The 20,486-nt window shown below is 34.6% G+C and overlaps 1 protein-coding gene across 2 annotated transcripts in view; it reads right to left on the bottom strand.

Annotated features, from left to right (window-relative positions):
- The window catches only part of LOC120413292 (uncharacterized), a 124,364-nt gene that overhangs the window by 23,767 nt on the left and 80,111 nt on the right, over positions 1 to 20,486 (bottom strand). The window contains exons 9-10 of one of the 2 annotated variants that reach the window (XM_052706251.1): positions 1,696 to 2,029; positions 1,110 to 1,328 (exon numbers count right to left, since the gene is read on the bottom strand). In XM_052706251.1, coding sequence (XP_052562211.1) covers positions 1,110 to 1,328; positions 1,696 to 2,029 — 553 coding nt within the window. The remainder of the gene's footprint in view (positions 1 to 1,109; positions 1,329 to 1,695; positions 2,030 to 20,486) is intronic. The other variant, XM_052706252.1, reaches the window with a different exon arrangement.

Here is a 20,486-nt window from a genome sequence, read left to right as displayed (position 1 = left end):
CAAATTAAATTTTTACATTTAAATGTTTAACGACTTGCAAAAGTTTCATCATAAATGCTGTAACACCTGGAAATATGCAAAATAAAAGCACTCTAACGTCAGGCCAATGTTTAGATTTCAACCCAAATTATTTTTGATTTATGAGCGCGTAGTTTCGTGCTTTTGGCAGCTGTTTTTAATAACACTCAAATGAGTCAAAATTTTTGTAATTGTACTGGGTTTTCTCAGTGTAAAATTCAATTTTAAGGAGTTATTTTTTGTCCCTCAATTATTATTTGCCATGTTCAAAGTGATACAATAGCTTTTGTTGTTTTGTTGTAAAATGTACCAAATCCTCAGCAACTTCAAAATGATTGATGTAAAAAATATGTTAAAAATTTCAAACTGCTCGTACACTGTATAGTTGTCCAGCAATAAAGATAAAGGCTACGGGATTTCAACCGACGACTGGATGGCGCCCTTGCCCGCACGATCATCCAGCAGTAGAAGAATGGTTAGGATTTACGCCAATTCCTTTGCTGATGGGTTACATACTATTCCGTGTAAAATTTACATAAAATGTTTTTGAAAAATGTAGCATTTAATTTAATGGCTTTGTTGCCAATGAAAAAAATGATTTTCTAATGAAAATTATAAAAATGGAAATGATGGATTTGTTTTGATTTTGAAAAGTGACATTCTATACAACCTTCTACCTTTCTCCTTTTTTTTTCTATACAAATAGTCTATTCAGCAAACATATGCAACAACACCGACCAACAAAACACAGATATTGCGCGCATGCGAACACTTGACAAACCAACTTGTGACGCGCAGAGGCACCACACACACTTACGACGGCTCCATAGAAAACTTGATCACATACAAAGCTTTGGCCTTGGCTGAGAACGCTTCGTAAATTTCCTTCCAGTGTGACTTGTACATGCGGGGGCCCCAGCTGTCAAACTGTCACCAAACTTCTTGCTCTCTTCAGTGTGTGCAGTAGGCGGTTGGGTGTGTGTGTATTTACACTAGGTTTTTTTTTCTTGATTTTTTTAGGAAGTGAAAAAAAAAACTTGCAAAACAATAAGCTTGAAATTTACAATTTCGGTGCCAAATCTCACACTCACACCAACATCTTCTTGTTTAAAAATTTCAAAATTTTCACTATTTCACCAACAATCTCTCGCTCGCCGCCGTTTTGTGGGGGTGCGCCGCGCACTTTTCCTGCTCTAGATTTGCGCGGTTTCACTTGAGAGATCACACGCGCTCGCCCACTTGGATAACTCGCGGCGGGGGTCAGCAACAGCAAAGGAGAGTAGTCGGGAAAGTGGCCACCAAGCGGCCTACTGCGATCGTTCGAGATAATTTGTTTCGAAAATTATTATTATTTTTTTCGAGGTTGAAGAAAGTTGATTTTTCGGGAAAATTTCACGCACACACACACTCACAATAACACACGCGCGGGCAAGGCCTACTAAGATTCACGTGGGTTCGCGTTCAACTTCCGACCGCGACGAACGCGCTTTGCGCGAAGGGAGTAACTGTTGTTCTTGAGGGGTCTCAACAAGCGTCTTCACCAACCACCAACAAAAGAAACAGAGTTCACCACCAGCCCTCGTCCAGAACGCACGCACGCACCAATCCACTAAGCAACTTTTTTTTTTTTTTTTTTTTCAAGCAATCACAAAAAGCAAGAGTTCTACCAAAACTAACCTCTGGGAGCCAGCGCAGGAGGACTTTTTGTCGCTGATGCTCTTGAGATACTCGGACGGCTTGATGAGGTGGTTGGACCCGTCCGCGTTGGACCCGTTCGGGAAGGCCGGCGGAACGAACGGCAGCACGAGCTGCTTGTTGACCAGATTCGGACCAGCGTGGCTCGACGACGACAGTGCGGAGTTGGAGCGCGACTGGTACAGCTGCTGCGACGGCTGGTACTGATCGGCGCCGCCGTACCCGTTCGAGCTGCTGCCGGTCGGGCTGAGGAGGGCGCTGCCGCTGCCACCGCCGTTTCCGTTACTGCCCGCGATGAGTTTGGCTTTCTTGTTCGCTGTTGCGCGGAGAGAGAGAGAGAGAAGAAACGAAGAAACGAAAATTGGAGTTAGTCTGGGGCTGAAAACAACAACGAAAAAAGGAAAAAAAAACATCAACAACAAGAAGAACGCGATCACGATCGCGAGCAATCTGCGCCGGACGAAGTAGGCTACGCTGCTGCTGCTGCTTTTCCAGGTTGAACGCGATCAGCCTAGTTTTTTTTTTCTTCTTGGAGGAAGTTTTGGGCGTAGTAGGCGGCGGTGGTGGCGTGTGCAAAAATTTCAAGATGATCGCCGCCTAGGGAAGAGGAGAATCACGTAACACACACACTCGAAGAGTGTTGTGGAAAATGATGAGATTTCAATCGGTTTAGGGGTTGTTGTTGTTGTTGGTGGTGAAGTTTTTGGGCGACACAGACTAGTAGCGGGGGGTGGATTGAGTAATTGTTTTATAGGTTTTCGTAGATTTGGCAGGTGCGATACGCGATCGGTGGTGACATTTTTCGGGGGTTGAGGTGTTATGTCATGAGGTGCATTTTATGGACTGTTTCGCGAGGAATTGCAATGTTGCAGTGAATTAATCAGTTGTTTTAGAAACGATAGATCTTCTTCTTTGATAAAATAAAAAAAAATCCTACTCTCTCAATCCCAAACATGATCAATGTCAGCTTGCTTTGATCATTCTGAAAATTATTTTATTTATTTTTTTTCACTTAAATGTTGAAGTTCTGGATTGTAATTCCAATTTTTATATTTTTATTGTTACTTTTTGTGCTGTCAGTACATCACAAAAAAAAGTTCATATTTTTTCAATCATTTTTAATTTCATAATCAACGCAGGAAAGTGTCTTTTAAATTGTTTTGATTTGATTGGGCTTCTATCTTTATCATTTTTTCATAAACATTTTCATTCATCGGATGGAAATAGGATCTTAACCTGTTAGACTTTACCTCAGGGGTGACCAAAGCAGACATGCATTTGAACGAACTGTACTTGCACTTCCCGTTCTTATAAGCACATCTAGGAGGCACAGAACATGGTGTTTTTACCACCTTACGAGAACGCGTGCCGAACTCTTAGCGGCTCTTTGAAGAATTGTACATTTTTTTTTATAATGTTCTACTATTTTTCACTTATATTTTGAGCTAGGCCAGTTCTTTTAACGAAATGGTGTAGCGCCGAAGCTCAATCTGAGATCTTCAACATTTTTTGAAAAAAATAAATATTAAATTAAAACTTACCTTGAACAACGATGAAATTTATACATTTGCTAGTAAAGAGCATGATTAGTTGTTTCCAAACATGGAAATCCAACAGCACAGGTTTAAAAGGCCAAAGAATATACAAAAAAACGGGTTTCCGTAAAAATGGTCATCAAACATCCGAATTTCTTAGCATAGCCCACTTGGCAGCTATTCCGGATAGGTTCTATTTGTTTCAAACACTGATAACTGATGAATATTTCACAGCACGGTTTACTTTAGCCTTATTTTCCTCATTTTTCCATTACACAAAGTTGAATCCAGAAAAAAACATTGACATTTGCACGTACAGTTAAAGTTCTGACACAGAGCCCGTGCGCGTACTTTGATTAAAAACACGGTGTTTTTAAATCTAAGAAGAACAAGAGCAGCACCCGTGCCGTGCCGATGCACCTCTGGACCAAAGTATGGCCCGTGGGCCAAACGTGGCCCGCGAGGTGAGTTTTTGTGGCCCGCGGACCCATTTTGAATGACAATGTAAAATGGCCCGTTGATGAAGCTTTATGCTTATCTTTTTCATATTATTATTTAAAAAATAAGGATTTATCCATTTATGAACCTCATTTTACGACACAAATATTAAGGTTGTTAATCGATAAAATCATAGTCGATAATATTAATGTCTGACGATAACGATAATGGTTATCGTAATCGTTATTTCGAAAATTCTATCGACGATAATAAATGATAACGCATTTTTAAAATCTTTCTAAAATTTATTAATTAAACCATATCACGTTAAATTTTTTAATGCTTTCACTAAGATTTTTTTTTTGAAAATGCAGTAAGTTTAAAAGTATAAATATGTACCCAAAATTGTTCATAAAATACCGTATTTTTATCGAAAATCCTCAAATTTTCATAATTTGCAAAACAAACGAATTGAAATTTCGTATGCTTTTATCAATTTATAAGAGTTTTTTTTAATACTAAAATTTACACAAATTACCGTATTTTGTTCAAAAATACTCAAATTTTAGAAATATACAAACTTAAAAATTTCAGTATTTTCGAAAAAATATGGTAATTTTTAGTATTTTTCAAAACAACTCTAATAAAGTGAAAAAGCATACGAAATTTCGCTTCGTTTGATACCCATATTGCAAATTATGAAAATTTGAGTACTTTCGAAAAATTACGGAATATTGTGAAAATTGTAGTATTTTCCAAAAACAACTCTAATAAAGTGAAAAACATACGAAATTTCGCTTCGTTTGATACCCATATTGCAAATTGTGAAAATTTGAGTACTTTCGAAAAAATACGGTATTTCGTGAACAATTTTGAGAACATATTTTACTTTGAACCTTACTAGATTTTCAAAAAATATATTCTTAGTGAATGCATTTAAAATTTAACATGATATGGTTGAATTAAGTCGATTTTAGAGAGATTTAAAAATGAGTCATCGTTCATTATCAGCAATAAGATTATCGCCGATAGAATTATAGAAATAACGATAACGATTATCGAGCCTCAATAATTTTATCGTTAACAACCTTGCTAAATATATTTTTTTAATACCTAATACAATAAAATTAACAAAACTGAAGGACAACTGTAATTTTATGTTTACTATTATTTTTAATTTCCAAAAAAAAAATCAAAAAATAGCAGAAATTAAAAAAAAAACACTTCAAGAGATGTATGATTTTTTTAGTCTTTTAAATTAAAGTAACGTAATTTCATTTTTTAAATAACCAATTTTATTCATTTGGCCCGAAAGCTCATTTTAGCTTCAAAATTGGCCCGGCATCCAAACATTAAGCATCCCTGCTTACCTTATTTTGAATAAACATATTCGAAATAATCTATCAACAAATTTGTAATATTTTCAATTCTAGCAAAAAACATTAAATGAAATGTTAAATACCCTTTTAAAATTTTCAATGTTAAAAAATATCATAAGTCATCCATAAATTACGTGGACTCTTTTTTGGAATTTTTAGACTCCCCTTCTCTCTCCCTTGTTGACAACTGTTAATTAAAAAAACAAAAAAAAAACCGGCCAAAACTGTCCACGTGGTTTATGGATGACCCCTCAGCAAACTTAGCGACTTGTTACACTCATTCGTTTTAACTATGCATTTTTTATTATATTTTAATGAATTCAGAATCATTAATGCGTAGTATAACTTTTTTTTTTAAATTTCCATTATTGTTTTATTTACACCAATATGAATTAGGATTAGAAAAGAAAAATGCTTCTTTCAATTTCTTTTCATCAAAAATACTCAAGCTCTTGTAAACTAATTCAAATATGATTTTGGGACAAATGGGCATGAAATTTTGAAAACATTTTTTTTGCATTTTTTTAAAGAGAAACTTAATTTTGTCATGAACATAACAATAATGATGTTCTCACCTTGTGTAAAGTCGAGGGAAAACATTGAATTAAATTATTGATTTGTGAACGAAAAAAAAAACCTTTTTACATAAAATTTCTTGGAAAGTAAAATTTAACAAAACTGCCTATTCTTATAAAAAAAAAAATTTAAATGCAGCTGATTTCATTTTTTTTATAATAACAAAGCAAACGTATTACAAAAAAAAAATTACATCGAAAGAACCAAATCTTACGGATTTCACGCGTTCCGTGAAATGGTGAAAGTTTACTAACATTACGTATCAAAAATATTCTTGAAAAAAAAATATGGTAATTTCTATAGAAGATAAAAATCTTACTCCGATAAAACAGAATAATGGCTTAGACTCAGATTTTTCTTCCGGAGACATAACACATTATCACTTAGCAAAAAAAACCATTCAATTTGCCGAGACTCAACAAAAAAGTAATTTTGCATCATTTGTTCTTCCATACAAAATTCCATACAATTTTGGGGACTATAGTAACACAACAATATTCGAAAACCTGTATTTTAAGAAGAATATTCTGATTGATTTGTTTTCTTTAGCAAAGCCGCACAGTAAAAAATGTGTAAATTTGGAAGATTTTATTTTACTTCTTTTATGATGTAATTTTACCTCAATTTATACTGAAAAAGTGACATCATATCAGAAAAGTGGTAGAAATACACAAATTTAGAGGTAAATTAACACTGTTTTCTGACGCTAAAGATGTACCCCCTCCCCAGATGTAATATAACCATTATTTTTTTTCTGGGTCAATTCCCGAAACACGTATTTTTTTGTTTTCGAAATTTTGATGACTAAAAAATGCATCTTTTGCGCTAGAGTTTAGAATGGTGTAAAATTGGGTTCCAAAGAATTGAAAAAAAATGACTTTAAAAAATCTTAAAAATGTCGAACTAAATTGCAAAAATCATTTTTAGAATATGTACCGTTTTCAAGTGATAGAAATTTTCAATTTCTTTTTGAAAAATCTTCAGTTTTCTGCAATTTAAAAATACCTGGTGAAGGAAAAGCAAGCCATAAAAAAGCCTATTTTTCTGTACTAAAAAATAACAGAATCAAGTACCTAGTAACGTTTTTCAAAATAAATGCTGAGAAATGTTTTACTATTCCGCACTGAAATGGATGCTGAAAAGTTGAACTTTTCAGCACCTGTTTAGCAAAGTAATACTTTTCAAAAACATAACAAAACATTTGACGAATTCCATTCAAAGAGTGTTTTTCGGGATTGCAAAAAATATTGTATCAAACTTGTTGCTAAACTTGCACTTTTTTTAGGCAACTCGGTGAACCTCGTTGGATAAATGTGCGAACCGTGCTGAAGAAATCTCTATTTTTAAAAGGAGAAAATGTCCTAAAATTTTGTTTTTTTTTTAAACTTTATTGATCGAACTGAGCGGTTCGTTAAAAAACAGCCTTTTAAATTTCAAATTGTGAGAAAAACGAGTTTTTTCAGCGTCAATTAAAAAAAAATTAAAAAAGCTTTTGTCAAATTTTCTGCTCTTTTCCATAAAAATAATTTCCGTCAGATCAACGAAGTCAAATAAAAGAAAATCGCAGATTTTTTTTTCAGCTTCCCAAAATATTTTTTTTGCTTTTCCTTCATGATTAATGAAGTATTTTTTAATGCAAAAAAAAAAAACTGACAAAAATCGGTGCACTTTACCAAAATCTACTACTTTGCCGAATTTTCCAAATCGATCCGAAAAGCCCTTCTTAAGATACAGATTTTCGAACATTTACATAACCATTTTGTATATGTAAAATTTTATGGAAAAACGAATCGTTCCAATTTTTTTTAATAAATAAAATTAAATGTCCATTTCTCGAGTTTTTTTTTAGAAAAGGTCCTAGGTTTTGATTTTTTGCTTATTTGGTGTTTGTAAAACCGCTTTGAGGGTTTTCAAAAACACCCAAAATCTCGACTTGCGAAAACGTAAATAAATATTTTAAAGCAGAGAAAATAAAATTAGGTACCATTTGCGTGTAGTTTGCTTCCATGAAAATATATACCTACACGAAATTTGCATAGTTTTATGCCTCTGTGCTCTTTTGTGCTAAGCTTGCTGGGATTCCTATCCAGATAGCATAAGAGAGCACAGAGGCATCGAGTTATAGAAATATGCACTTGAGAAATACTTCATAAAATGACTTTAAATTCAACAAGAAATATTCTTTCAAGATAATAAATAATTTTACATTTAGAATTTACTAAAATCAGTTAATCTCATGGAAATTAAAAAAAATTGGAAGACTGTTTTTATTTAGATTTATCTTAAAATTTGATTTGAATGCTTCAATCAGACATTTTGAAGAGCACGAAAGCAGATGACCAAGAGTAAAATGGCCTCGAATTTGCTCGAGAGGAAATTGGTGATTGCGAGATTATAATGACCCCGTGTGTTTATTTGTTCATTAAACCTACATGAATGCACATTTTCGGCTTATGCCGAGGTAGCCGATGCTGTAAAGGGAGTGCAATGTCAAGTCAAAGGTCTGCGGATCAATTCTCGATATCGGCACTTTTTATTTATTTTGTATTGGTGATTTTTTAAAAAGGAACTTGAGAGAACTTGACCCACAAACTATCCCAAATTGCTCAAGTATTCTTCAACTGTTTCAACAGCGTTGTTAACAAGACTCGTGTTCATGTTCACTTGGCCAAAGCTGCTTCTCAAAAACAAAACAAAACATGCTCGTGATTCACGGGGTGAGGAAAAACCCAACCACCGACCATCATCACAAACCCCATCAATCATCCCTTCAACAAGCGCAACAAGCCAAGTCTCGAGTACATTCTTCAGCTCCGCGCGGAAACCTTTGCCAGGTTGGCGGAACCAAGAAGGTTCAGCCCCGGATGAACCAGACTGTGAAAAAAGGTGCTTCAACGAAGCAAAAAAAAAAAACGAGGTGTTCGGAAATTAAGATGAAAATATCGAACTTCTTGATAGCTGCAGCCAGTGGTTTACCTACTTTGCAGATGTTGCTGCTGCCTTCCTTTCATCCGGAAATTTTAACTGCAATTGCGCGCGCTCTGGGTCGAGATTTTCTTATTTTTTGTTGTTGCTGCTGCGTTATTGCAGGTAATTAATTACTATTCTGTGGCGCTTGAATTCATTCCATGCTTTTTTGCTTCTTTCTAGTTCGAGCATCCAGAAGGGTGTGGGGTAAAGCGGCCCAAAAATGCAATGTCATTTTTTTGGTCTGAAGTAGCTTTGAGGTACGGGCGTCGCCCGACGATCGAAGGGTTCGAGTTCGAACCCCGACTCGAAAACTTTTGTTTTGTTTTTTTTTAACGAGAAATCCCATTTTACCCAACTGTCCCCGTCCATTTTGTTCCACCAAAAAAGAAAAAAAAAATGCTTTGCGTGTGCCTTACCCCGAGGAAGAGAAATTTCCATCGGGCTCCGCTTTTCTTTGAGGGGCTCCGGATTTGGGTGGGTATCTCGTGGTACAATTAATCAAAGCGCAGTGGAAAATTTTCGCCCGGTGTCGAAGTATGCAAATTGGGTTGAAATTGTTAGAGGGGAGCGAAATTAGCCGGGTGTGCGCGCTGAATTCAATTTTATTTTTATCTTGGTGAATAAATGATAGAACCAGTTATATTGTTCTGATTTTTTTGGCTTTTGCGAGAAAGGCACGTAGTGAGAAAAAGTTGAAGAAATGATTTCGGAGTTGTGAAAAAACATTTGTATTTCTACACCCACAACCGACGGTCGAGAGAATAAAGGTATTGAGTGCTGATGAGAGAAAAAATACTCATTTCGGGAGAATAATTCCCTCAAAAAAATCAACACAAAATTATATTCTCATTTGATTATAATAGCTCTTCCCATTTAGTAGTTTATATTTGAAATAAACCTTCATATTATTTAAAATTATGGTGGCCGATCCTGTAAAGGCGCAGTTTTGGAATTCCAAAGGTCTTGGGATTGAAACTCGACACCAACATTTTTTCATTTATTTTTTTGTGTGAATTATTCAAACTGAAGCTTTTTTTAGTGTTTAGTGTGTAAATTAAAAACAAAAAAAAATGTTTTTGTTAATCGAGATTCGAACTCAAGCTCTTTAGATGAGAAGCTAGTCCTTTACCAACGAGCTACGAGACTTTGATGATCGAAGAGAGGTAGAACGCAAGCTCTTTTTTGTAGTTCTCTCTTTTGAGAACACCGCGATAAAGCTGTATTTGTGACATGTTGAACTGCAAGCATGACGAGATGAACTTGTCTAAAAAGCTGCCAACAAATGCCATTGACTTGATTATCATTAGATGTTAGCGAAGTTCGGTTTGGGTGTGTCTATCAAAATTTGATTATTTTTTGAAAGACCTTATATTGCCCCAAATTAAACCATAAATTAAATTTAAATAAACCTGGTCATATTTTTATGACGATCATTATCGGATTGGTTCACCAAGTCACAACACAATAATCACCATATGTATGTCAATTTGACGTATGCGAAGATTGTAGCGACAAGAGGCTTCGACGACAGCGTCGACCATATTTAAAGTGTTACGAAATTATATTACCCCACGAGCCGAGTCAGTGATTTCCCTTTTTATTTTTCCTCAAACTTTTTTGTCGCATGTCACAAAGTCGACCACTGAGGGAAGAGATCGTTTATTGAAGCCATCCAGAGTTTTTTTTGAAAAGGTCCTATAAGCTATTGTCTTTCATATGTTTATAGGACCTAATCAAAAAAAAGTCGAGCCATCAGCCGTGGAGGCAGGCACGCGTGGCTGCTTATTATGGTGTGGTAATCGCGATTTTAAAAGTTTGGTTTAGCGACAATAATTATGTGGTTGGTTTTGCCTCTTTTATTTTTATTCGAAGCGGATGTGAAAGGGGTAATTTTGGGGCGGATTTGGGTATAATTTGAGTAGCGTAAAAAAGGGAAATCTAGATGCTTATTTTCGTTTTAACTTTGAATTTATTTTCAGATCAAAAATGCAAAATAAAAATATTTGTATTATTCAATAATCAAAAGAAAAAAAAAACAAAACAAAAAAATCAATGACGGAAATCAATCCAGAGACCTTTGACTCACCAATGCAGAGCCTTTACAGTATCGGCTACCAAGTGATGATAATATTGCGGAGATCATCAGCCGACATATCATATCTGAAAAAAAAACTCTTCGAGACCCCTTTTTTTTGTCTGTCTACACTTTACTTTTGATTAAATGGTGTAAAATCCAATAAAATTAATCTTAGAGGTGAAAAGGAAAAAAAGGAAGAAATGTAAAATCACAAAAAAGTACATCAAATCGGTCAACCACGAGAAAAAACCCCAAAAATCATCGTCCAAACCTTCTTCTTCCGTACTTCCGAACCCCCATTCCGCAAAGTGATGCTGGAGGCGAGAGAGGGAGAGAGTTACGAGAAAATTTCGGTTTTCGAAACCGCACCGTGGCAAATTTCGACGGGTGTCTGGTCTGGCCCACCCGTGTGCCAAAGTGAGTGAGCGAGACCGGCGAATCGGGCACTAACGTGATTAAGAGTTAAACGCAACACGCGTGGCTTGTGCTTTTGGAGTTTAGAAACGATGCTGGAGTGATGTTTATCGCGTGGTTTTCGAACGCTTCAAGTGACTGCAAAAGTGGAGCATCGAACTCGACAAACGCGTAAATCGTGAGTTTGATTGAAAGAAAACACAAATTTAGCTTAACGCAAAATACCAGTTCAACGAATCATCTCTGCGGCAAACTCAACTCCAGTAAGCCTGGCCGCTTTGACGTTTGTGATGCTCATTGGATTGGCGCACTACAAATGTTATTTATTGATAAGAAGAGTGCTAAATGTCTAGATTGAAAAATTGTACGATGTCAGAAACTGTCAAGTTGTCAAGCTGTCAAAATGTTAAAATGATAAATGTGTTAAAATGTCAAATCTGTCAAAATGTTATTAATAACAAAATAAAATGTCGAATTGTTGAAAAAAAAATCAAACCAAATCATATCAAATGACAAAAAGCCAAAATGTCACAATTGTGTACACCGCACTACAAACGTCAAAATATGATAAGATGAGTGCTGAATATCTAAAACTCTGGTTAGTTTGCAAAATGTCGTATGAAATCCATCGCGACTTCTGAAACTGGTTTGAATTTTTCTCTGAAACAAATCAAACTTTTATCGTTTTCATTCAAGAGCATGATGACTTGCAGTTGAACAATTCAAAGTATTTTTAAATTTGATAATTCGTAAATTGATCGAGAACCGATCGAAAAACGGCTTTGTTTACAACTGCCAATTGAGACCATTTGAAAACTACCCTGAGAAAAATTTAAAATGTCAAACTGTCAAATGACAAAATGCCAAAATGTCAAAAAGTGTGAAATGTTAATAAATGATAAGAAAAGTGCTGAATGTGTGAAAAGTGCTGAACATGTCAAAATCTAAAGTTTTTTAGAAATGTCAAAAATGGCAAGCTGTCAAAATGTCAAATGTGTCAAAATGTCAAATTGTGCTAAAATGTAAAAAAATATACCAAAATGTTTAAAAAAAATAATGTTAAAATTAATGTTAAAATGTAAAAAAAAATCGATACTCTAAAGTTTTTGTCGCCCCCCCTCCCCACCCCCTTTAAAGTTGGCCCGAAAAATCAGGGGACAAAAAAATATTTTTTTCAAAAAACTTTAAAATTTCAATGGAAATTTTAGTGCAATTAGCTGAAATCAATTTTAAATGCATTCCCCTGCGTTTAGAATCATTTTAGCATGTTTGGGTTGATTTAAAAATCTTTTAAATTTTTGAATATTTTCGATGTTTATTATCGCAAAAAGATTTTTTTCCCTTAAAATTTTTGTTTTTGTCAAATCAATTTTTTTTTTTTGAGGACGAATGATTGCAAAACAACTGAACTAGTATAAAATGCATTTTAAAACACTTTTTGCATTTAAATGATGAAACTATGGCTAGTTATTAAATATTTTTATTTTTTTATTTATTTTTCGACCCCGGCCAGAGCCGAGTGACAAAAACTTTGAAAAATATTTGCATTGGCCTTAGTAACCAACAACAAAGTTCAAAAAAGCAAAATATAAGAAATTTGTTAACATTTCGAAAATATTGTTGCCACTATTAAGAATTGAGAGAACTTTTTTGACCTGTTGACCACCCGAAAAAAAAAAAAAAATCTCAAAAATGGCTAAAACTTTTTAAAACGGTGTACTGTATCAAAATTTTACTTAAGGGTGCACAGTAACCAAGGAAGCTGTTGTCTTCTTATTCCAAAATTGACAAACTTATGGACCCAATCCTGCAACAATCTGATTGTAAAAATAAGCAAATTTTGTTGTAAATCGCTTAGTAGACAGTACTTTAGGGGATGAATAAAAATATATAACGATTGTTTCCGTAGTTTCGAAAATACTAAAACATCTGTTACCAAAATCTTGGTGCAAAAGCTCTGGTTGATGTGCACCGTTAAGTACTTTTTGATTGCAAACTTCATTTTACATAAAAAATATGTATTTTTTTTAAGTTTTTCAATTTTTTTTGTTAAAAATCGCTGTTTTTCCTAATGATTGGTTGGTTTAAGATTGTTATACCCTATCTGATTGTTTTAAAAAGATTGCATTTTATGTCCCCAAAACATATCATTGTATTACAAAATAATTAAAACAGTTTTATTTTTTTCAGGAAACCAATGTTTAGTGATAAAAAGTGATTTTAAAAAGCATCGAATCTTTTTTCGACGCTTCAGAGAATTTTCAGACGTCAAAATTTTTGTTATTGAAACTCAAGTGTCACAATCATTTAACAAAAATAATAAAACAATATTTTATTAATCAAAACAATTTTAGCAGGTGAAATAAATGAAGGTTTCCAGAATACCAATTATAAATTCTTTATATTTTTAAACTTCAAATGATTAGGAAAATTATAGTACACAGCAAATAAAGTAGTAATCCAGCTGCGTGTAAAAGGCCTGGGTGTAAAATAAATTTTGCATTATTTTATGAAGTTCTATGTAATATTACACCCTGAAATATGTAGCCCATCAGTATGGGAAACCTACTTGACCGAAATGTCAAGCTCATATATGCGTTTATCCTTACAGCTTTTCATCGGTCTGATAGTCGAGTGGGCTAAGGCGCCAGTCCTTACTGTTGGTGCTGGGTTTGAATCTCGTCGGTTGCAACTTTTTTTTGTGTTTGCAAAAAATGTACATGCAGTGTGTAATATTAAGTGTTTATTTTGACGAAGGTGATGTCATCGGATTTTTTGCTGTGTAGTCTTAAAATCAGCAACTCGTGTCACTCAATTTTCAACTGCTCGATCGACTGGAAAACGCCAAAATATGCCATTGAAATGGCTGGAATTTGCCACGGATGATTTCTAGCCGTGCTGATATTTTCAAGCTCTGCCATCGAACCGATCAAATTGACACGATATCGCATGCTCAACGATCGTACGAAAGCTCTTCCCCTCGGAGATAGCCACACTTCGGTGGAAAAATTCACACCAAAACGTGATTTGAGGCTGAAAAACAGCGCAACTGGGATCGATCCATCTAGCAGTGCGACAGAACTTTTGTGTTTTCCCAAGCCTATAATCCCAAATTTAATAACTAACTTTATTTATGTCGAACCACTCGGGGCACACGAGCCCGCCACTCAATCGAAAATGAGCCGTTAGCTCCCCTCACTCACTCACTCGATGAGCGCTCCGCCGAAGAGCTGAGCAATTACACGTTTTATTTCTTCTCTCGAAAATGACTTCAATTCAGGCACCGTGCTGTTGTTGTTGTTGCCGTTGGGGAACTTTGGAGCAGTCGATCGAACTGGCAGCTGTTGCCAGCTCCAACAAATCTGCTCATAATCTTAATTTCGATTAAAAACTTGACGAAAAGGGGCTCTTGAGAGCCGCATGGAAAAGAAATACGAGACTCACACGACAAACAACAATGAAGCGTTGCACAACTACTTTTTTTTTCTTCTGCCCGAATCCAAGTTGGCCGAGGTGAAAATGAATTTTCTCTTTTCACGTGGCTTACCGGGGCCTGTCAGTGTTTGCGGGTATAGGGTAATGTGCGCAAATTAGTGCGATTATTGTTGGTTTTCGGCTGGGCGAGTTTTTGGGGACAATTTTTTTGGGTTTGCTTTTCGTCGAGCGAAAGTTGTTTGTAAAAGCGCAAATTACAAGCCATTGTTTATGGTTGAGCGGACACGGTTTTGTGCACTTTGGGATGGTTCAGCGAATTTTGACGGAAAATTTCACTGCTAGCAAAATTGGTTGTCACTCATTTGGCATTCGGTGAGAACTCATTCTAACACTCATGAGAGAGCGACAAGCTATTAGAGCGACGCTTGCTTTGTTAGTGTTAGTGCATTGAGAAAAACAAAATAAGTCGGTAGAATTTGTTTTGAAGACCATTTCTCTAATTTTCTTATGAGAATTAAGTGAAAGTTTTCTCAACTCCCAACAAATTCGATTTTATAGCATCGCAGAAAGAAGTTCATCCGGGTTACCTCTCACTACACACTGATGGTGTGCAATATTTGCAGAAATTGAACTTTTCACACCCACCACCGCCACCACCACGTGTTCGCCATTACAAAGTAAATTACTCAATAAACCCGAGAGCAACTTTCCCAACCCCACACCTGGCTGCTGCTGCTGCTGATGTTGCCACTAGAAAATTAAGCCCCATTAGCAACCTGTCTGCAACAACAACAACCACCAATCAGAGGAGTGTGTGTGTGTGTTTACAAACAGCACACTTCCGCGGATTTGGATCTGGCCCTGGGGCGGCAACTTGGCCGCAAGTCACGTCGTCGGAAAAGCTGATCTCAGCAGGCTGGGTGTTTTTGAAATGTAATCACGTACTCGATCTTTGGCTTGGGAGGAAATTGTGATTTTTGCTGTTGTGACTTGGACTTTGTTTTGGTGATTTTTTTTTTTCAAAATTGTCTGCTTTTCATTGTTTTCATTTTTAAAATACCGTTTGTTGAAAATCAAAATGAATAAATCAGATCAGAAAATATCTTTTTATGGGTTTCAATAAGGCCGTTGCAAACATTGATTGAAGTTAAAGTCCCGATTCCAGTTTCTGTTTTCACCCTCAAATCACGTTTTGGTGTGAATTTTTCCACCGAAGAGTGGCTATCTCTAGGGGGAAGAGCTTTCATCCGATCGTTGAGCATGCATTATCGTGTCAATTTGATAGGATCGATGGCAGAGCTTGAAAATATAACTACGGATAGAAACCATCCGTGGCAAGTTCCAGCTTTAACACTTTAACATAAAATTCGAATTCTGCGACCCAATTTTAGTCAATTTTGAATAGTTGATTACCTATTAAATTTAAAAAATGCATTTTTTTTTCAATGTTTCATCACCGCCATTTTGGATTTAGTTTAGCGTTTAGGGTTGTTTAGCGGTCATACTTAAGCTCAATAATCAAAAATAAGACAACGAAAAAAAATATTTTTTTGTGATTCGATTATCCGAAGTGAAATTTTACCAAGGCCTTTGGAATTGAGTCTGAACTGTACTACTATAAATAAATCTAATTTATTTATTTATTTCATATCAGCAAAAAAAAAAATGCTTCAAACCTTATTTTTTGTATTTTTTTTTATCTAAACTATTTGCATCATCAGTTTTTCTATACAAATTTGACAGCTGTCCATACAAAAATGGCATGTAAAAAATCAGAAATCTGTATCTTTTAAAGGATTTTTTTAATCTTACTGATCTTCAAAAAAATCTAAAAATATACTAAACAAAGTTAATACAAAAATCTTGACTTAATTTTTTAATGTTAAATTATATTTGCAATCAACAAGTACTCAAGTGGAATTTTGAAAAAGAGCCCCGTTTTTAAATTATAGGCATACAGATAACTTTGAAAGCCGCAGTTTTTCAATTTTAAAAAATAGCGCCCATGTTTGCCAATCCCGAAAAAAAAAATGCAAAAGGCTGTCGCCTTTGGTTGCGGCATGGCCATGACTCAGCATGATAAAAAACAGAAAATTTTAGATTTTCGCAGTGTTTCCAAATTAGACCTTGTTTTTTGATCACCCAAAATGATGATCCAAATTTCAAAGATAAAAAACGAAAATTTCTTGATCTTTAGAACAAAAAATATTTCGAAATTTTATAATCAATTGAACTTTTTGAAAGGCTAAAAAACATATTTTTCACATTTAAAATGATAGACTATTAAATTTAAAATTTCGAAATAACTTTTACTGGAGAGAGCTGATAATTTCAAAAAATATATATTTTAACATCGAAAATCGGACCATAAGTTCCCGAGATATCGGTGATCGAAAAACAAGAGCTAATTGGGCAACACTGAGAAAATCTAATTTTTCCTGTTTTTTTTTTACCAAAAGCCGTATCAACAAATTACAACAAAGAAAAGAAAATTTACTATTTTCTCAGCTCTTAATTTTTTTAAAATTATTTTTTTCAATAACAAGACGGTCAAATTTCGTTTGACAGTGTTGCCATTTTGTTGGTTTTCTTCGAAAGCGTCAATAATCAAAGTCTTTACTAAAAAGAAAAAAAAATACTTTAAAAAACTATAACAAAATATAAAAAATGACAATTTTTTTATTTGATTATTTCAACAAGCATAATTTAAAAAAAAAAAGATAAAAGATAGGATTCTAAAAAAACTAAATCCTAAAACTAGTTTCTGCATGCACCAAAAATCCATGGAAAGCGTTATAAATAAAAAAATAAAGGTTCAGAAAATTTCCTTTAAATATGTCTAAGAAATTTTGAAGATTAGAACTCTAGTTGCTGATATATAACCACACAAAAAAGATAGCTCCAAGTTCCTTAGACAAATTTATAGGAAATTTTCTAAGGCCGTTGCAAATATTTTTTGAAGTTTATGTCCCCCGACTCTGACCAAAGTCGAGGGGGAGGGGAGGGGGGGGGGGGATAAAAATAAAAAAAGTATAAAAATTTAAATTACGAGCCATGGTTTCAACATTTAAATAAAAAAAGTGTTTTAAAATGCATTATACACCTGGCCAGTTGCTTTGCCATCATTAGTTTCCAAAATTTCTAAGTATTAACGGAAAATTTATTTTTTGCGCAAAATATTTTTTTTTGCGGTGCTGTACATTGGAATTTCATAAAAATTAAAAACATTTTTAAACAAGCCCAAACATGCTAAATATGATTATTAATGCAGAAAAATGCTTTTTAGATTGTTTTCAGTTGATTATTTTTATGGAAATTTTGAAGTTTTTTGGAAAAAAATTTTTTTGCCCCCTGATTTTTCAGACCGATTTTGAATGGGGGGGGGGGGGGGGACATAAACTTTGAAAAATATTTGCAACGGCCTAAACATAAAAAAATTAATTCTGGACTTAAGCAACCATGACAATATAGAAAAAAGAAACAAAAAATTGTAATTTTTCGTAAGAATCAAACTTGATATCGATTTACCTCAAAAACTGTACTTTATCAAAATTTCTGTACAACACAATTCAAAAAATTTCAAATCCGACTTTGCATCTAAAAATTGAATGATTTTTTCAAAGTTTTCTAAAATATAGATTATTCAAGAAATTTGCAACACTGCCAAATATTTATGCCCTTGGTCTGGGTCATAGCTTACAAAAAATGTAATTTCCTCTAATATATATTTAAAAAAATATCTTTGATTTTTTCGCACAGAAACATAAACACATAAACAAAAAAAAATCCCGAATTTTCCTTGCCTATATTTAAAACTTTGCCGAAGACACCTAACTCGTGACAAATTCCGTCCTCAAGATGCAGATTCTAGAGTAATTAGATACAATGTTCGTATGGACGCTGTCGAATTTGTATGGAAACTTGTATGGACGAACCAATAACGACAAAGTTTAAGGAAAATAGAAAAATACATACAACCTAATCTGGGAGAGCTATTCCTTCGAAAAAAAAATATCATCTCAAAATTATGTAATAAAGACACAATTAAAAATTTGACAAAGTAAAATGACATTTTTGGATTGGATGACTGAATTTTAAATACATTTGGGTAATTCTCTACCAACTCACACGAAATCGGGAAAAGTTGCCCCGACCCCTCTTCGATTTGCGTGAAACTTTGTCCTAAGGGGTAACTTTTGTCCCTGATCACGAATCCGAGGTCCGTTTTTTGATATCTCGTGACGGAGGGGCGGTACGACCCCTTCCATTTTTGAACATGCGAAAAAAGAGGTGTTTTTCAATAATTTGCAGCCTGAAACGGTGATGAGATAGAAATTTGGTGTCAAAGGGACTTTTATGTAAAATTAGACGCCCGATTTGATGGCGTACTCAGAATTCCGAAAAAACGTATTTTTCATCGAAAAGAACACTAAAAAAGTTTTAAAAATCCTCCCATTTTCCGTTACTCGACTGTAAAATTTTTTGGAACATGTCATTTTATGGGAAATTTAATGTACTTTTCGAATCTACATTGTCCCAGAAGGGTCATTTTTTCATTTAGAACAAAATTTTTCATTTTAAAATTTCGTGTTTTTTCTAACTTTGCAGGGTTATTTTTTAGAGTGTAACAATGTTCTACAAAGTTGTAGAGCAGACAATTACAGAAATTTTGATATATAGACATAAGGGGTTTGCTTATAAACATCACAAGTTATCGCGATTTTACGAAAAAAAGTTTTGAAAAAGTTACTTTTTGCGTTTCTCTTTGTTTCGTCGTCCGTGTCTGTCGCGGGTGACCATGAATGGCCATGATCGATGACGACCAACTTTTTCAAAACTTTTTTTCGTAAAATCGCGATAACTCGTGATGTTTATAAGCAAACCCCTTATGTCTATATATCAAAATTTTTGTAATTGTCTGCTCTACAACTTTGTAGAACATTGTTACACTCTAAAAAATAACCCTGCAAAGTTAGAAAAAACACGAAATTTTAAAATGAAAAATTTTGTTCTAAATGAAAAAATGACCCTTCTGGGACAATGTAGATTCGAAAAGTACATTAAATTTCCCATAAAATGACATGTTCCAAAATTTTTTACAGTCGAGTAACGGAAAATGGGAGAATTTTTAAAACTTTTTTAGTGTTTTTTTCGATGAAAAATACGTTTTTTCGGAATTCTGAGTACGCCATCAAATTGGGCGTCTAATTTTACATAAAAGTCCCTTTGACACCAAATTTCTATCTCATCACCGTTTCAGGCTGCAAATTATTGAAAAACACCTCTTTTTTCGCATGTTCAAAAATGGAAGGGGTCGTACCGCCCCTCCGTCACGAGATATCAAAAAACGGACCTCGGATTCGTGATCAGGGACAAAAGTTACCCCTTAGGACAAAGTTTCACGCAAATCGAAGAGGAGTCGGGGCAACTGCTGTGTGAGTTGGCGGAGAATTACCCATTTTAAAACTTTTAAGTAAAATATGCCCATGTTACATTTGTTTCTGGGACTTCTTGATTGAACAAACTTCTTCATGCTTCCTTGTTAGATGATTGCCAAAACTTGAACTCATTAATGTATTGTTGTTTAAACTTTTCAACTCATCTTCGGGCCACCATTTGGCAACCAAGTTCAATGAATAATTTCAAACAAAGAAGCTAAGGAGGCCAATTTTCTAAGACAACCAACAAAAGAAACACTTTTGCAGCAAGCTCTTCAAACCCGTTAGCCTACTCAATGGAGTGACCCCTGGCCTCAAAAACCCATCCTCTCGTCGTCGTTAGCGCTTTGACGATCATCACCCTAATATAACTGGCAAAAGGCGGTGTGCGATGTAAACGACCCGCCACTTTCATCCTACCTTCAGTCAATAATTACGCTATCTCGGAGATCTCGCTCAGGGTCCATGGTCCATCCGTGCAAAACTTGTTTCATAATTGCATTTAAATTAT

Source organism: Culex pipiens, chromosome 1, assembly GCF_016801865.2.
Source record: "Culex pipiens pallens isolate TS chromosome 1, TS_CPP_V2, whole genome shotgun sequence".
In the NCBI taxonomy this organism is placed as follows: Eukaryota; Metazoa; Arthropoda; class Insecta; order Diptera; family Culicidae; genus Culex; species Culex pipiens.
This window is presented reverse-complemented; position numbering and strand designations above follow the sequence as displayed.